Raw genomic sequence first — 16510 nt, forward strand, 5'->3', positions numbered from 1 at the left:
TCTTGACAATGGTGGTGCTGCAAGTACTTGAGATGTCTTCTGGGTCAAAATCCATCCATGTAGTGCCTGCCTGTATTTTGTTAAGGGATTGCCAATAGCCAAGAGAATGCCAGGGGGACAGTATTAGTTTTAAGGATTCCAAGCACTAAGAAGGACAGGAAACTCGGAAACTATAAAAGAAGAGACTGAATTAGACTAGATAAAATTTTATATTTCTCAACAGTCAAAATACAGTAAATAAATCAAAAGAAAAAAAAGGAAAAAAATAATTGCACCATATCCATAAGAGTTAATTTCCCCAATTTGATTGTTTTTGATGTACAAAATGGTGCTCCTACAAATCAGTAAGAAAATAGAAAAATGGCAAAAGACAGGCAGTTGTAATAAATGTGAAAAATGTTCAAGTTGAAAACAAAAATTGCAAATACGGAAAGATGATGTTTTTGCTTGTCATGTGTTCATTAAAAATATTGATAAGCTAACATATAAAGCATTTAATATATAAAGGCTCAAATTAATAGCAGAAGCAAAAAAATGAAATATAAAATAGGCTAAAAAAGCACACACACAAAATATCAATGACAAACCATACAAAAACATAATTGCTTTAATAATATATATATTAAACAAGCTTTTTTTTTTCACCTCTCAAATGGTAAAGATTTTAAAATAATGATGTGTACAGAGTGGGAAAATGCATATGCTCACACATTGTTGAGGAGCTTTTAACTGGTGCAAGTTTTCTGAAGGGGAATTTGTCAGTATATATCCAAAGTTAAAAAAAAAAACATTAAATTGTGCAGCAAAAATCCATCTTTAAAACTACAGTCCAGCAACATTTTTAAATTGTTGTCTCTGAGTTGTGGGGATTATGGGTACATTACTTTCTGTGTATGCTTTTCTGTATTTTCCAAAATTTTTGCAGTGAATATGGATTTCAGTTAAAAAAAGAGAAAAGCAAATTATGTATATAATGGAAGAAATAATTTCCTACTAACTTTTTTTAAAAAGCTTTAAAACCTTGTGAAAATGATCTTCTTGCCAATGTGTTACTTACTTCCTCTCACCTCTGGAAGCAATTTATTAACAGTTTGAAGAACTTAAAATCAAATGTGCTTTGAAAAATTAAAACCGATGCAGACTGTGACATAACTAGCAAAAGAAAGACTGAAAGAGAAATAACACTACCTTGAGGGGAAAAAAGAATCTTTTCTACATATACATTTTAAAATGAAAAATCAAATACCTTGATGCAGTCTATTAGCCAAACCAAAGCTGCCACAATGTGCGGCCATGTATGAGGGGCCCCCACTGTATACATGGAGCTTTTGGATAATGCAAAAGGATACCTATGAAAAATTGGGAAAAAAAATAAGCTAACAATGTTCATTTTGTGAAAATAAGGCCTAAATTAAGCACGAAGTTACATTAGAAAAATTCCACATATATATCAACAGTCTTGACTTGTTTAGAAGTAACATATTTATCAAGATTCTGTCCTTGGTTATCTTATTCTCAAATGATTTTGTGTATTTTTTGGTTTCTTCTCTGCAGATTACTTTGTACATATATCCCTAAAGCTGCAGAGCTTGATTTACAACCAGTATATTGGACTTGTAAAAGATTGTTTGTTCCCTCAAATTCAATGTATTCCAATGAGTGTACTCCTCATCCTCAAATCCATCCTCTTTGTGTTTATTCTACACAGCCCTTCTTGACTTCATCCCATCCCACTTTCTCCAGCGCTTCAATCCTGTCTTTTTTGCTTCTATAGAATCTGTCGAACCCAGCCCATCCTATTTATTTTTCACGTCAGTAGTTGGAAGGCCTTATGATCTATCATCTTCAATAGTCCAGGAATAACCTCCAAACAGTGGTTTTTCTCTCCTTTTAAATTTATCCTAACATATGCTGCCCACAGTGACCAACTTAAAAGATATGATTTCTCTGACTCAAAATCTTCACAAATCAATTGAGTTTGGTTCTTCTCTGTGTTCCAACAATCTCTTTAGGCTAATAAGAAATATAACATACAAACCCAAGATCTTTAAAGATTCTTGGAACCTCTTCTTCAAACTTTGTGTCAGGAAGTTCATATGATGGGCACAGGAAACCATAAAGAAAAGTGAAGATCTTTAGGAAGTCTTTAACAGAAGGAGCTTGTAGAGATTTCATGGATACGCTATACGCATATCCGTTTTCTGTAAGAAACTACAATAATTTTTATGAAATGTCAAACATTTGATAATAGAAAAACTAGTGGAAAATACTTAAGAGAACATTAAATACCTCACAGAGTTGTCGAATACACTGCTGAATGAATGCTTTGTCATTAAGTGGCCTTGGGTCCTTGATTTTTTCAGAACTGGAAAATATACCAAATTGACTATTCCGGGATCCATGTCCACTTGTTCTGGAAACATAAATAGTCAACACTATTTCCTTCTGTGGTCAGGTGTAAATTATTTCAAGGTGATTTTATATTTTAATAGCATCAAACATTAAAGTTCAATTCTTTTCTCTTATTCAAAGGAAAGAAAAAGAGCAAACAATGAGAAGTATAAAGTGAGGTGGAAAGAAAAATGCACTTGTGGTGCTTTGCATTATTAACACTTATACTATCATCTAAACTTTGAGTCTACTAGATCTTCTGTATCAACCATTCTCCAAGTCTATTCAATAATCTAAATCCTTTCACCATCCTCTTTAGCTTTTCATCATCGCTTCTTCACTCTCAACCCCTTCATTTGCCATCATTTCTTGTGGGAAAATTGCTTTTGAGATGTTAAAATAGGTTGTGCATGCTTTTTTTTCATGAATATTTTGTGTCATGCAATATTATTTATCTGATTTTTATTTACCATAAATATACAGGGTTCTACTTTTTAGTTATTAATGGATACAACGTATATGCTCCATTTTAAGCCCTTTCCCCCCCAAACAAAACTTTGTTTATATCTTTATAATGGTTCCTTTTGCCTGACTTTGGGGCCCAATTTAGCTAACAACTGTAGTTTATTAAGTATCCTGAGAATAATAATTTTTCTTATTGAACAAGTGCCACAAAACTAAGTTGCAATGAACATTGCTCTAACACCTGAACTCCGTTCATCAGAGCTTTATTTCTCCCTCCAAATTTGCTTGTTGCTTGCAAGTTCTCTCCTGCCAAGGCTCTAAAAGTTCTTTAGCTTGGGCCTGGATTAATTAGCTATTTTTCTCCTGACAATTTGCTAATTTGAAAACCACTTTTCTACATACTGCTATTACTTAATCTTTAATTTTTTTTTTTTTTTACCATAAAAGGAATATGTGTATAGACTTGGCTCTTTTTCTTTCTTTTTTTTTTCTCCACGTTTTTATTTATTTTTGGGACAGAGAGAGACAGAGCATGAACGGGGGAGGGGCAGAGAGAGAGGGAGACACAGAATCGGAAACAGGCTCCAGGCTCCGAGCCATCAGCCCAGAGCCTGACGCGGGGCTCGAACTCACGGACCGCGAGATGGTGACCTGGCTGAAGTCGGACGCTTAACCGACTGTGCCACCCAGGCGCCCCCCCCTTTTTTTTTTTTTAAGTAGGTTCCATGCCCAGTGTGAAGCCCAATACAGGGCTTGAACTCATGACCCTGAGATCAAGACCTGAGATGAGATCAAGAGTTGGATGCTTAACAGACTGAGCCACCCAGGTACCCCAGACATAGCTTGTATTCTACACAAAACAGCACCCTTAGATATTTTTTTAAATTTTAAGAGAATGATACAGTATTTGGATCCTCAACCAATCCAAATACTGTATCATTCAATTTATAGCTCAAGAACATAGTGTCTAGAACCAGAGTCTGTGGTTTCAAATTCTGTCTCTGTTGCTAGTTCTATGACCTTGAGTAAATAAGCTCTCTGTGCTTCAAGTTCCTCATCTATAAAATGGATACAATGACAATATCTATTCATAGGGTGCTTCTGAGGATTAAAAGAGTTAACATAGATAAAGCATTTAAAACAACATCTGGCTTATAAAAATGTTCAGTAAATGTTAAATTTTATAATAATCATCATTATCTCTTAAGTTCACCACCAAGAGAAAAGTTCCATTACAAAAATGCCTTAAGGGGCACCTGGGTAGCTAAGTCCGTTAAGCGTCTTAATTTCAGCTCAGGTCATGATCTCATGGTTGGTTAGTTTGAGTCATGCCTCAGGCTCTGCACTAACAGCATAAGCTTGCTTGGGATTCTCTCTCTCTCCCTTTCTCTCTGCTCCTCCTCCTGCCGGTGGGTGCACACTTTCTCCCTCTCTCTTAAAATAAATTAAAAAAAAAAAAAAAAAAAAAAAAAAAAAAGCCTTACGATTTTTCAGCAACTGGAATGACTACCAGAAATACCTTAATTTGATTTCAAGGCAAAAACTTTTCATAAGGTAACAAACATTTCATCTCTAAAGAGCCTTAATATTTAAGAGTATAAAAAAAGTTGGGGACTAAAATGTCAAACTAGATGATGGTTCCTTTTAATTTTAAAATGCTATGACTCCATACTATTTGAAAGCTAGATACAGGATTTTCAATCAACTATTCACTTATAATATGAAACAGTGGTCTGAAGTGCTGATATATTTCTTAGCTCTATCTAAAGCAGATATAACCATATAACTATTTAAAACAGAAGAAAGCTAGTTTATAACTTTCTCTTGTAAGGGACCATGCCATCTAATTTTTTGAGAACACCTTCATTAGAACTAATAAAAAAACATCATTACCTTTTACCAAATACAGAGACTTTTCTTTCAGATGTGGGTTTGTTTATACTCAACTTTCCAAAGCCTGGTTTCTCTTTGCTTTAGCAAAATGGAAAAACAAACAAACAAAAACTTTAAAAAATAAATACAAAAAATATTAGTTTAAGAAACTTTTAGAAATACATTGGAACTAAAACCTTTTCCCCATTACCTATAAAAATAACTCAGAATCATGAAAATTTTTAGTAGCAATCATAGCTTGTTATAAATGGGATAGGCTAACCTAACAACATGTATAAGCAGGAATACTAAAGTGTTAAGAAGAAAGCAGAAAAAAAAACATATCTACATTCTGATTTCAATTATCTTAAAGTATGTACATTTATGGGTAACAGGAAAAAGCTTAAAAGTAAGTATCTCCAGTCAGAGGATGATAGCTACATTTAACATTTTTCTTTTAAGGCCTACTCTGTCGGATTGCAGCTACACTTAAAAACACATATTATTTAAACAAAAGAATCAAAACATTGACAATAGCAGCCTTCTGGCTTCCAATACAATTTGAGGCATAAATTTAATCTTTCAGTGTATGTAATGTGTAATAGTACAAATTTATCTGATTCAGAAGGAAAAGATACAAATATTTCAAATTTCTAAAAGTAGCAGGGGCTTATACTACATAAACATAAGTGGCCTAAGTACAGTTAGCAAGTACCTTGTACCTTGGTATTAGGGAAGGACTGATATAGCTCTACAGTGGCTCACAAATAGTCTTCTCTTAATTAGAAGAAACTCACAGAGAAAAACTAGTTTATGATAGTAAACTATACACCCCTTTTTCCAGTGAATAATGAGAAAACAGTTTGAAGAAGTGGTTCTGTAGGTTATTCTAAACCAGCTTATCATTGAATAACTCTGATTAAGAATTTTGCTGGTTGGATATACTTTAGTAAATTCAAAGTTGTAGCAATGAGCCCACTCACATAAGCAGGTCTAGAAAAAAGGAGGAAAATAAGGAAAAGAGTGCTGGCAGGGAACTCAGTCTTTTTTAGAGGTTGCCTGGCAAAGGGTGTAGCTTTGGAAATTTAAGGAACAAATTAGATAAAACACACGTAATACATGCCAGTTTTTACCCTTCACTGACCCCAAATTGGGTACCACCGTGAACAAACAAGATTCATCAGAACATCACTCATAGTACATTTTTGTATTAACCGTCTTTACAGATTTCTTTGTCCAAGATAGTAAGGTGTGAGGTACTTACGTTTGAGGGGTATGGAGGCTTTGTTTATTGAAATCCTGAGACCTTAAATCCTGCATAGAGAGGCGGCCAGCACCACCGGTGGAAACTGAACTGCGCTTCATGCTTATTACCTGCATTCACGAATTCAGTATTAAAAAATCTTTTCAGATATAGATGGTGCATTAAGCACCAACTGTTATCTTCATCCTCAAACAGAAGGCAGCCAAGTTCCGTTGTTTCTTCAAGATAATGTTTCCTGGGCCCTCATGTTCAGGTAGGTGAAGCCCTCATTTGCAGGGAAATCTATCTAACTTCATTTAAAACTATTCAACACACACGAATATTTACTTACTGCCTACCGTGTACACTGGGGGTGTGCAAGGCAACTGAAACGATACACTGATAAATAAGGTATAATTCCTGCCTTTGCAAGGGTATCTATGGTAGTTAAAGCCTTGAATCCTCACCTAGACCACATTACTGCTGTTGGCTGTACTGACTTCACCGGGAAAAAGTCAGAGACGGCCTGACAAGAACTACCTCAACATGTTTCCTTTTCTTTGGTCTTAGAGAATACAACTATTCTCTTTTCCTAACCTCCATCTCTCTTGTTCTGTCCTTAACCCACTGTTTCCCATTTATACTCAATCACTGCCCCACTTACTTCAATCCCTCTTCTAACAAAGACTAATTATCTGTCCACAAAATGGTCTACTGATTCTCATTTCTGAGAAAATTAACACTTCATTTCCTGCATATCTACTGAAACTGTTGCCTCCTAGGATACTCATGATTGACAAAACTTTCGATCCTTTCTCATCTCTGTGTGGCATTCGACACTATACACTTAAGATTTCTCAGGTCCTGGCCTGGCTTCCTGGGAAGTGGACATTTGCTGTTATCCCTTCTCTTTTCTGGGCTGTCATTTGTCTTTTGAACTGATTACATTTTCCGGGGCCCCTGGGTGGCTCAGTCAGTCCGTTAAGCGACCGACTTGGGCTCAGGTAAGTCATGATCTCACAATTTGTGAGTTCGAGGCCCGCATTGGGCTCTGTGCTGATAGCTTGGAGCCTGGAACCTGCTTCAGATTTTGTGTCTCCCTCTCTCTCTGCTCCTCCCCTACTCGCTCGCTCGCTCCCTCTCTCTCTCAAAAATAAACAGACATTAAAGACATTTTTTTCAAACTGATTACACTTTCCATCTTCGATAGGCCACCAATTTCTTCTCCTTTATACATTTCTACTATCCATTCAACTTTCCCACTCACCTATATGTGCACTCCAAATCTCTACTTAAAACGTAATTTAAGATTAAGACTTCCTTACACGCCCACTAGGAGTATCTCACGCAACATCTGAAACAGTTCATCTTGTCCTTCCACTCCCTGCGCGTATCAATTCTTCCCCTTTCCTCCAGCCTGTCATCTCCCCACCACTATGCTCCTAGTCCCTCCTCTTCTCCCTCGGTAAATCACTGTCAGTAGAAATTTATTGATAGACTCCGGGAAACGCGCCTCGCACAGACTCCGCCCCGGAGGCCTCTCACAACAGTAGACACTAAAACGTCCCTCAGGACCTCTAAATCTAAGTTGTTGGCGCCATCACTTTCTCCCTTCAGAACACTTCTGCCTGCACGAAATTAACCCAAAGTTACCTTTCTTCCAGTTTCGTGACACGACCCAGGGACCGAATTTCTGTAACCTGTGCAACTATCTGAGGGACAGGACAGCAGCCGCCAAAACACCAATTCTTTCTTCCACCCGCCAGCGCGGTTCGAATTTTAAAATCTCCGCCGGCGCTTACGTCATCACGTACGTCGCGCGGCTACGCAAATCTTACGCGCCGCTCCCAGTCTCTGGAACTGTGCGTATTGAGCGCGTCCCATCGTCTCACTCAGCACACTGGTGTCTCTGGTCAGTGCAAACGTCCGCTCCAACGTCTGGTCGGATTCCTAAAGTTAGCGCTGAAGACGCGGGCGCTCTGCGTCGCTAAGTAGCGGGCAGAGCGCTCCAATTCGCCCTGGAAACACGTTTTCCGTACAGCAACATGGCCGCGCCCGTCGGCTCGTAGGAAAGGAGAAATTGCTTTGCTGTGCAAGTGGCGTCTTTCATGACCACTCTTTAGAAGGGTGCTGTTTTCATAATGCAAGTCTGGGAGGCGTCGTGCAATTTTCTGACAGAGGAAGCAGTGAGGTAGGAGACAGTTAATGCTGAGGTAGGGTGTAGTTGGCTTCGAGGATCGAACCCTAGTGGTCACCGCTAGGGTTCGGGTTGGCAATTTGCTCGCTAGGGTTTCATGGTCCTCTAGCGGTGGCCCGCGAGTGAAGCTAGGAGGAACCCACGGGGCTGGGGGGTGGGGTTCGGTGTGAAGCAGAGAGGTAGGTGAAATAGAGTTTAAGCACAATAGTTTACTTTGCTAAAATAAGACTTTCCGCTTCGCTGAGTTTGAAGTCAGAGACGAGTACTGCCCAGTACCTGGAGAGTGGTGGGGGTGGAAGGAAACCTTTGAGCCAAAGTCCGGATACCTGATTGTTGGAGCAATTGTGCGGTTAACTAGAATTGAAATTTGGGGCACGTCGCCTTTTCTGAGTTTCAGTCTTCTCGACTACATTTTTGGCTCTCCCTAGATACTACATTAGTGGTGACTCTGAAGGCAGGGCCAGCACCAGCATTATCGTTACTAGTAGTATTTGAACAATTGCGATGTGTCAGGTACTGCACAGCACTTCATGTAGATTATGTCATTTAATTCTCTAAACTGCCATCTGAGATGTCTTAGAAAATGATGAATTTGGGGCTCAGTGAGATCAAATAACTTGCCCATGGCCGTACTGCTACCTGGAGTTGGAAGGTTGGATCTAAGTACTAGTATTACTAACTGTGCTATTAACCCCTTATACGTATTTTATTCTGTCCCTCTCTTAAGTTCTCCATTACACTGGATTTAGTAAGCAATGTTGAGAACTTTACCATCTTTTATAAAAAGATAAGGAAGTTTTGAAAAACCTAGTTGCTGGAGGAGGACTGCTCAGAACCAATTACCTTAACCATAACCTTGCAATTTTGAATTTTGCTAGGGTTTGATACTTATGATATGTTAAAATTGTGCTCTGCCTAGACCAGTCTTTCATTTTACCCTTTTTGCACTCTGTTGGTAGCATTGGTTAAACAGGGTAGTATTATTACTGGAGAATGGGCTGACTTACAGAAAATGTGCTTTGAAAAAAAAAAGGGCTGATCAGCTAATAACTCCTCTTGAAATTCTGTGACCTCTCTAGGTTTATCTCGTTAAAAAGGGTGGATTCACATAGGTAATGTAGTATTCTTTGCTTTGACAGGACACTATCTTGAATGACTCCCTGACTTGGAGGATGTGGACCTAGTGGCCAGATTCAAGGAGCAAACAGAAAGTTGTGTGGAGGGCCCAGGAAGATGGGAGGATTCAATTGAGATTCCAGAAATAAGATCAAGTTTTAATTCTCTTTTGGTAAATTGGCTGAAAATTTTGAATTAACCCTGAAATTAAAAGTTTATATTAAAACATTACATTTTTCCTTAATGTATCATGAATGTCAAATTCTCTTTTGTTTAAATGTCAAGTTTATATTCTTATACGTGAAATCTACCTGTGTATATGAAGTGTATTTTTATGGAAATGCAGGACATTTAAGAACTTATCTGGAAAGTTGGGTTTTATATCTAGACCTTAATTTCCAGAGGTTTTTTTTTTTTTTTTTTTTAAAGAAGAAAATGTCTGTGGTGCATCAGCTGTCACCAGGATGGTTACTAGATCATCTTTCTTTCATTAACAACATAAACTATCAACTTCACCAGTATCACGAGCCTCGTTTGACCTCTTTTGGAACCTCTACTACGTTTATTGCTTTTGACTCTGCCTCTAAGCCAGATTATAATGACAGAGGAAATAGTGAAGTCTTCATACAGAAATATGTTTTTCGATCTGAGCTATTTAATGTCACCAAACCTTACATAACTCCAGCTGTTCACAAAGAATGCCAACAAAGGAATGAAAAGGAGGATCCAATGAGTGGTGTTAAAGAAGAAAACTTCAATTCTATTATTGGAAAGGTAGAAAGTTTTAATAAATTTTGATTTTTCTACAGAACACACAAAAGAAGTTTGTTATTCCAGTATCTCAAATATCTTGTAATTTACTATGTCTAAATAATCAATAAAGTGTAGGAAGGCTTTAGTGTATCCAATGTAATTTTGAACTCTTTACTAACGTTCTGGCATTCTTAGAAGACCAAATTTGCATATTTCAAAAGCAAGCAATGTTTGCTCAAAAGTGAATGCTGTGTAAATTAAACCAACCGAACTAAACAAACAAAACTCTTTCTGCTTAGTCATTTGTATTAATTGCATTTTTTACATTTGTTTTTTTCAACAACATGCTGCTTTCTCTGCAAAATTCTAAAGCAGTATATGGACTTTGGGAGGTTTTTAGAGACCTGTCCATTTATATACACTGGTGCAGTCTTTTGGTGAAGTTTCAAGAGTACCATACAGGATCAAATTATATTTTAATACTTCTTATGTTTCTGAAGAATTCAGAGGTGATTATATAAAGTCCATATCAGATTATATTAAGATAGGAATAACATTTATTACTCATCCACAAATGTTTGAGATCTTTTTTATTTGTTCATTTTGTTTTGTTTTGTTTTGGATCTTTCTGTGTGCTGTTGTACATACAGGGATGAAACAAGACCAACACAAGTCCTGCCCTCATGGATCTTATAATTGAGGTCCTTAAGAAATATATTAAATGAGAAAGCATGTTAAGAATTAGAATAAAGAAAGTAATAGAGATAATTTATTACATTGTTCTAGTTTCCCAAAGTAGAACTTTTAATATTCTTATAATTTTTTTCTGTCAACAAATATTTATTGACCATTTGCTGTGTGTCAGGCATAGAATGGAAAATCTCCATAGAATCTCCATAGAATGGAGATTTCAGTAAAATACTATATAGATTTATCATTACTGTTACTAATTCAGACAAATAATAACCAGCATTTGCAGTTTACCAAGTATGGACATCTTTTAATGTGTATACTGTTATGTTGGATAAGTTTCTCACTTCAGTATGGAAAAATATAGATAAACTTATTTAATGAATTATCTTGACAAAACTTACCTTATTTCTGATATGCCAAAGCAAATTGTACAATTAGCTTAATCTTAAGACCTTTTATTTATTCAGCCAGCAAACATTTATTATTAGCCTACTGGGAATTTGCGACTATGGCAAGCACTGCTGTTTCAGCAGTAAGAAGTAGGAAGTTCCTGCTCTATTTTGTACTGTCTTACATGTTCTTTTCTATGGAGTTGTTACAGATAGAACTGTGTTAGTATGTTTGATTTGTACCTAGCCCTCAAATCAATCATAAAGAGCTATTGAAAATACATTGGATTTTTTTTTAAAGATGGAACATGGATAGATCCTCTCCTCAGAAACGAAGAAGTTGGGAGTAACTATACCATATATATTAACTGATAGATAACACTTGTAACTTTATACAGCATCAGCTTTCTTGTGTTACCTGGATGTCTGTGCTACATTTTATCATTGGTACTAGTTCTTATTAATGGCAGATAAAGCTAAGGTGACCTTGTATCACTCATTAAGCTAATAATAATAATAATAATAATAAATAAAAATAGAATTTTTTATTTAGTCCATGCCCTTTTCACTGATTTTGACCTTAGTTGTCAATTATCACCTCTTAAAGACTGAGATACATGCTATGGAAAAATGATGAAAAAGAAATACTAATATATTTCAAATTACCAATATTGTGATAGATGGCAACATAATTTTTTCCCTGTAATTTACTCTTTAGAAGCGTAAAAGATGTGTTGTTTTCAATCAAGGTGAATTGGACGCTATGGAATACCATACAAAGGTAAGGTATAAAATATTCATTGATGACATTGGAAGATTAATGTGAAGTTGTATAAATGTACAAAATAAATATGGATATTCTTAAAGATTAATTATTTTGATCAAGGTTAGAATTTAATAGTGGAGTGATCTATTGTTACTTTAGCAGTAATAAACAGTTCAAACCAGTTTTTATTAAAACTTTATATACTTCTATTAGTTTACTGTTTAACATAAGTGAACTTATGCTATATTGGTTAAGTTTAGAAATTTGATAAGTTTTAAAGTCTGTTGTCCGTAGCTAAAACAACTTATTAAGATGCAGAAGAAAGCATGAACAATGTAAAAGATACATTTTTAGAACATAGCAGTAAAGGGATCTAGTAGTTAAAGAAATGAGGGGAAACAGAGGGTATGCAAGTATTTTAAGCTTTAACTCCCTAAGGAACCCTTTGACTGAAATGGAAAAATTGGGTTTGGAATTTGGCTTAGGAGGGATGATAATAAGTACAGTCTTGGGCATGTATTAATATGATGATAGGACATTATGGTTTTTTAATTTTTTTTGTGGGAGAATATACATAACAAAATTTGCCATTTTAACTATATTTTTTAGGTGTATAATTCAATGGCATTAAGTACACTCACAATATTGTGCCCTAATCACCATCATCCATCTCCAGAACTTTTTCATCATCCCAAATAGAGTCTACACTGGTTAAGTAACTCCTCATTTTCCTTTTCCCATAGCCCCTGGTAACCTCTGTTCTACCTTCTATATTTTGAATTTGCCTATTATAGGTATATAAGTGGAATCATATATTTATCCTTTTGTATCTGATTTATTTCACTTAACATAATGTCCTCAAGATCCATTTTGTCAGAATTTCATTCCTTTTTAAGTTTGAGTAGTATTTCACTGTATGTCTATACTTCATTTTCTTTTATGCAATCATTTGTTGATGGACATTTAGGTTCTTTCTACCTTTTGGCTATTGAGAATAATGCTGCTATGAATATTTGGTGTATAAGTATCTATTTCAGTCTCTCCTTTCAATTCTTTTTGGTATGTACCCAAATGTGAATTGCTGGACCATATAGTAACTTTATGTTTAACTTTTTGAGGAACTGTCATACTTTTTCACAGCAGCTGCACCCTTTTTACATTATCACCAGGGCACAAGTATTCTAGTTTCTTTACACTCTCACTAATACTTGTAATTCATTCTTTCTTTCTTTCTTTCTTTCTTTCTTTCTTTCTTTCTTTCTTTCTTTCTTTCTTTCTTTCATAAAAGCCATCCTAGTAAGAATGGAATGGTATCTCATTGTGGTTTCCACTAATACATTGGATTTTACATGTATTGAAGATAGTTGAATATACAAATGCTAAATCTTTCAATACCAAAAGTCTTCTCTAGTTTGTTAATTTTAGAACTCTTTCTATTGCCTGGAAATGCTACTTGCAAGATTAAACTGCAGAAGTATGCAAAAATCCAGGGTCTGATATAAGAAAGATTAATAATTTTAAGATGTTAAATGAAATTAGAGAATAGAATTTCTTAAATTCATGTGCATTCGGATTGCTAAATACTTGTGACTGTTAATGATAACTATAAATTGTGAAACATTTATGTGCTACAGAGTGCAATCAAACTCTTAAGTCATAGAACAGAATATTTACAAAATCTAATTTACAACTCTTAGTTTCAGTAGTAAATTTGAATAAAGATAATATATGGCCATTTTGTTATCAATTAACGATTTTATAGAAATTAAAATCTGTTGGCTATAATAGAATTTTCAAGGTTGGTACGAGGACTGTTAATAGACAAGATATGTAGATGACTTTAAGGAACATATATTAAGGAAAAGCCTGTAGTAGAGCTTGTCTTATTATTTTCTTTACTGAATCTATCTGTGCCCCTCCCTTCCTTCCTGTCTAATTCATTTACTTATTTATACATTTATTCACTAATTAAATTAATTCAGTTTACTTATAAATATTCATTAAATGCCAACTGTATACCAGACATTGTTAGCCCTGGGACTTTAGTAGAAGTAGAGATAGATACAATGTTTCCATCCCAGAACTTATGTTCTTGAGGGACACAATTAAACTAAACTGTTATATATATTAAAAAGCACTATCATAGAACTCTAGGATGCTAGGAGGGCACAGAGGGTGGGTGTCCAACTGAGACTTGAGGACGGGGTATCAAGAAAAGCTTTATGGAAGCAGTGATTTTGTTTGAGTCTTTGCAGTAGGCATTAGTCATATGAAGAGGGTGATGAAGAATATTCTAGTCTTTGAGAAGAATAGGATTTGCTAAAGTTCAGAAGCAAGATGGAATAAAGTTTATTTAAGGAACTGTAAAAGGTTCAGTGTGGCTGGGCTGTGGAATGTAGAGAGAATGGTTAGAGGTGAAACTGGGGAGATAAGTTGCAGATCATGTAAGGTTTTACAAGCCCAGCTTAAGACATTTAGACTTAATATTAAGGGTGGTGGGAAGCTGTTGAAAGCAGATGACATGACCAGACTTGCATTTTATTTTATTTATTTAATATTTATTTATTTTTGGATGATAATGCATTCATTTGGTAAACTTCAGAATGTACAAAGAGTATGCAGTAAAAAGTCTTTCTTTAATCCCCATCCTTCAGTCACCCGCTTCCTCCTCCCAGTGCATTCGTAGAGTGGTGGTGTTCATATGTGAAAGATGATAAATACATATATTCCCCTTCTTTTTTATTTAGATGGTAGCATACTTGACCCAGTTTTTCACCTTGCTTTTTTCCCCTCAGTTGAACATACTTTACAAACTGCTTTATGTCTCATTTTTTTTTCATACTTTAATTAGTCTTTAGCTGCTAACATTTAGGTATATTATACACATGCCATTTTCCACATGTATATCTTGCAGGATACAGTTCAAGAAATTAAGTTTCTGGGTCAGAGGTTTGAACTTTTTGGTAGATACTGTCAAATTGCTACTGTAGAGGTTTTATCCTCTTATTAGCAAACCAGAAATGTGTAATTCTGCGTATTTTCCCACATCCTTACCATTACAGTATGTGATGTATTGTTTTTGATCTTTTCCAATCTGATAGGTAAAAAATAATATTTCAGTGTGATTTTAATTTGCATTCTCTTATTAGGAGTGTAGTTAAGTATTTTCACATTCGTTTAAAAACCATTTGTATTTTTTTATGTGAACTGTTTCTTTTGTATGTTAAAAAAATTGTGTCCTTAATTTATAGGCTCTCTCTATATGTTAGGGAAATTAGTTCTTTGTCTATGATATAAATTGCAAATATATTTTTACCAGTTTGTCATTTTAATTTTAGTTACGATTTTTTTTTTACCTCATAAGTATTGTATTTTTATTTAGTTGAATTTATTATTATTTTTTCTTTTATGAGTTCCGGATTTTTGAGTCATAGTTGAAAAGGTATTTCTTCTTCAAGAATTTAAAAGAATTTCCCCATTTTTTCTTCTAGAATATTTATGATTTCATTTCACATTTGTATCTTTGATTCATTTAGATTTCATTATGGTGTAAAGCAAGAGTTAAGGGTCTAACTTTGTTTTTTCTGGATGACTGCCCATTTGTCCAGCCATCATCATCTGTTGAGTTTTTTCTCTGCTGTTTTGAGTTTTAGTATACCTAACTAGGTATACTAAATTCACATATGTATTTGAGTTTATTTCTGCACTTTATGATTTTATTTAATTCATTTATTTTCGAGTCTCTTTTCAGGTTTTATAATATGTTTTACTATTTGATGTGTTCACCTCCCCCCCATCCTTATTGCTTTTGTTCTACATGGTTTTTCTATTTTGTTTATTTTTCCATATGAATTTTAGAGCATTTCCTTCTTTTTTTTTTTTAATGTTTATTTTTGAGAGAGAGGGAGAGAGTGTGAACAGGGGAGGGGCAGAGAAAGAGGGAGACACAGAATCCAAAGCGGGCTCCAAGCTTTGAGCTGACAGCACAAAGCTGGATGTGGGGCTTGAACTCACGAGACTGCGAGATCATGACCTGACCCAAAGTTGGAGGCTCAACGGACTGAGCCACCCAGGCATCCCTCTGTATCAATTTTAGGATCAATTTTAACTTGGTTAGAAAAAAGAAGCAATTGGAATTCTTATTGCATCAAGTTAAACTTAAAATTTTAAATTAGGCTTACTGAGGTCTTTAAGATATTGATGATTCTGCCCCCAAACATGAATATGTCTTCCCATTTGTTTCAGTTTCTGTTGTCTTTTTATAAGATTTTCTTTATAAAAGTCTTGTCAATTTCTTAAGTTGCTATAGTTTTTTTTTTCTTTTAATCTCTTGTGTTTTCTAAGTAATACTTAAAACTCCTGAAAATAGTAATACTTTTACTTACAGCTTTCCAATTATTGTATCTCTAGTTAATTTGTGTTCTGTAATTCTACAGGGTGGAAAATAAAATACAATGTTAAATCATATTTAATAGAGTATTTATCATTGTCTTGTTCCTGAATCCGTAGGCATGATTTCCTCACTAAGCATAATACTGGCTTTTGGGCTGAGCTGCAAATAGCATGTTAAAGAAATTTTCATCTCTTCTTATTTATTGTTATTATCAAACATGCTTATTGAATTT

At 35.1% G+C, this 16510-nt stretch overlaps 2 protein-coding genes across 5 annotated transcripts in view; one reads left to right on the forward strand and one right to left on the reverse strand.

Annotated features, from left to right (window-relative positions):
- NDC80 (NDC80 kinetochore complex component) overlaps nt 1–7780 on the reverse strand; it is a 61476-nt gene extending 53696 nt beyond the window's left edge. Inside the window, exons 1-6 of one of the 2 annotated variants that reach the window (XM_015084267.3) lie at nt 7625–7780; nt 5993–6102; nt 4750–4827; nt 2290–2413; nt 2039–2211; nt 1247–1349 (exon numbers count right to left, since the gene is read on the reverse strand). In XM_015084267.3, the coding sequence (XP_014939753.1) occupies nt 1247–1349; nt 2039–2211; nt 2290–2413; nt 4750–4827; nt 5993–6093 (579 nt within the window). In that variant the 5' untranslated portion in view covers nt 6094–6102; nt 7625–7780. Of the gene's footprint in view, nt 1–1246; nt 1350–2034; nt 2212–2289; nt 2414–4749; nt 4828–5992; nt 6103–7624 lie in introns of both variants that reach the window. The other variant, XM_053206148.1, reaches the window with a different exon arrangement.
- METTL4 (methyltransferase 4, N6-adenosine) overlaps nt 7780–16510 on the forward strand; it is a 52039-nt gene continuing 43308 nt past the window's right edge. The window contains exons 1-3 of one of the 3 annotated variants that reach the window (XM_027068603.2): nt 7780–7883; nt 9308–10058; nt 11838–11900. In XM_027068603.2, the coding sequence (XP_026924404.2) occupies nt 9528–10058; nt 11838–11900 (594 nt within the window). In that variant the 5' untranslated portion in view covers nt 7780–7883; nt 9308–9527. The other 2 variants (XM_015084268.3, XM_053206149.1) reach the window with 2 other exon arrangements.

This window comes from Acinonyx jubatus, chromosome D3 (genome assembly GCF_027475565.1).
Source record: "Acinonyx jubatus isolate Ajub_Pintada_27869175 chromosome D3, VMU_Ajub_asm_v1.0, whole genome shotgun sequence".
NCBI lineage: Eukaryota > Metazoa > Chordata > Mammalia > Carnivora > Felidae > Acinonyx > Acinonyx jubatus.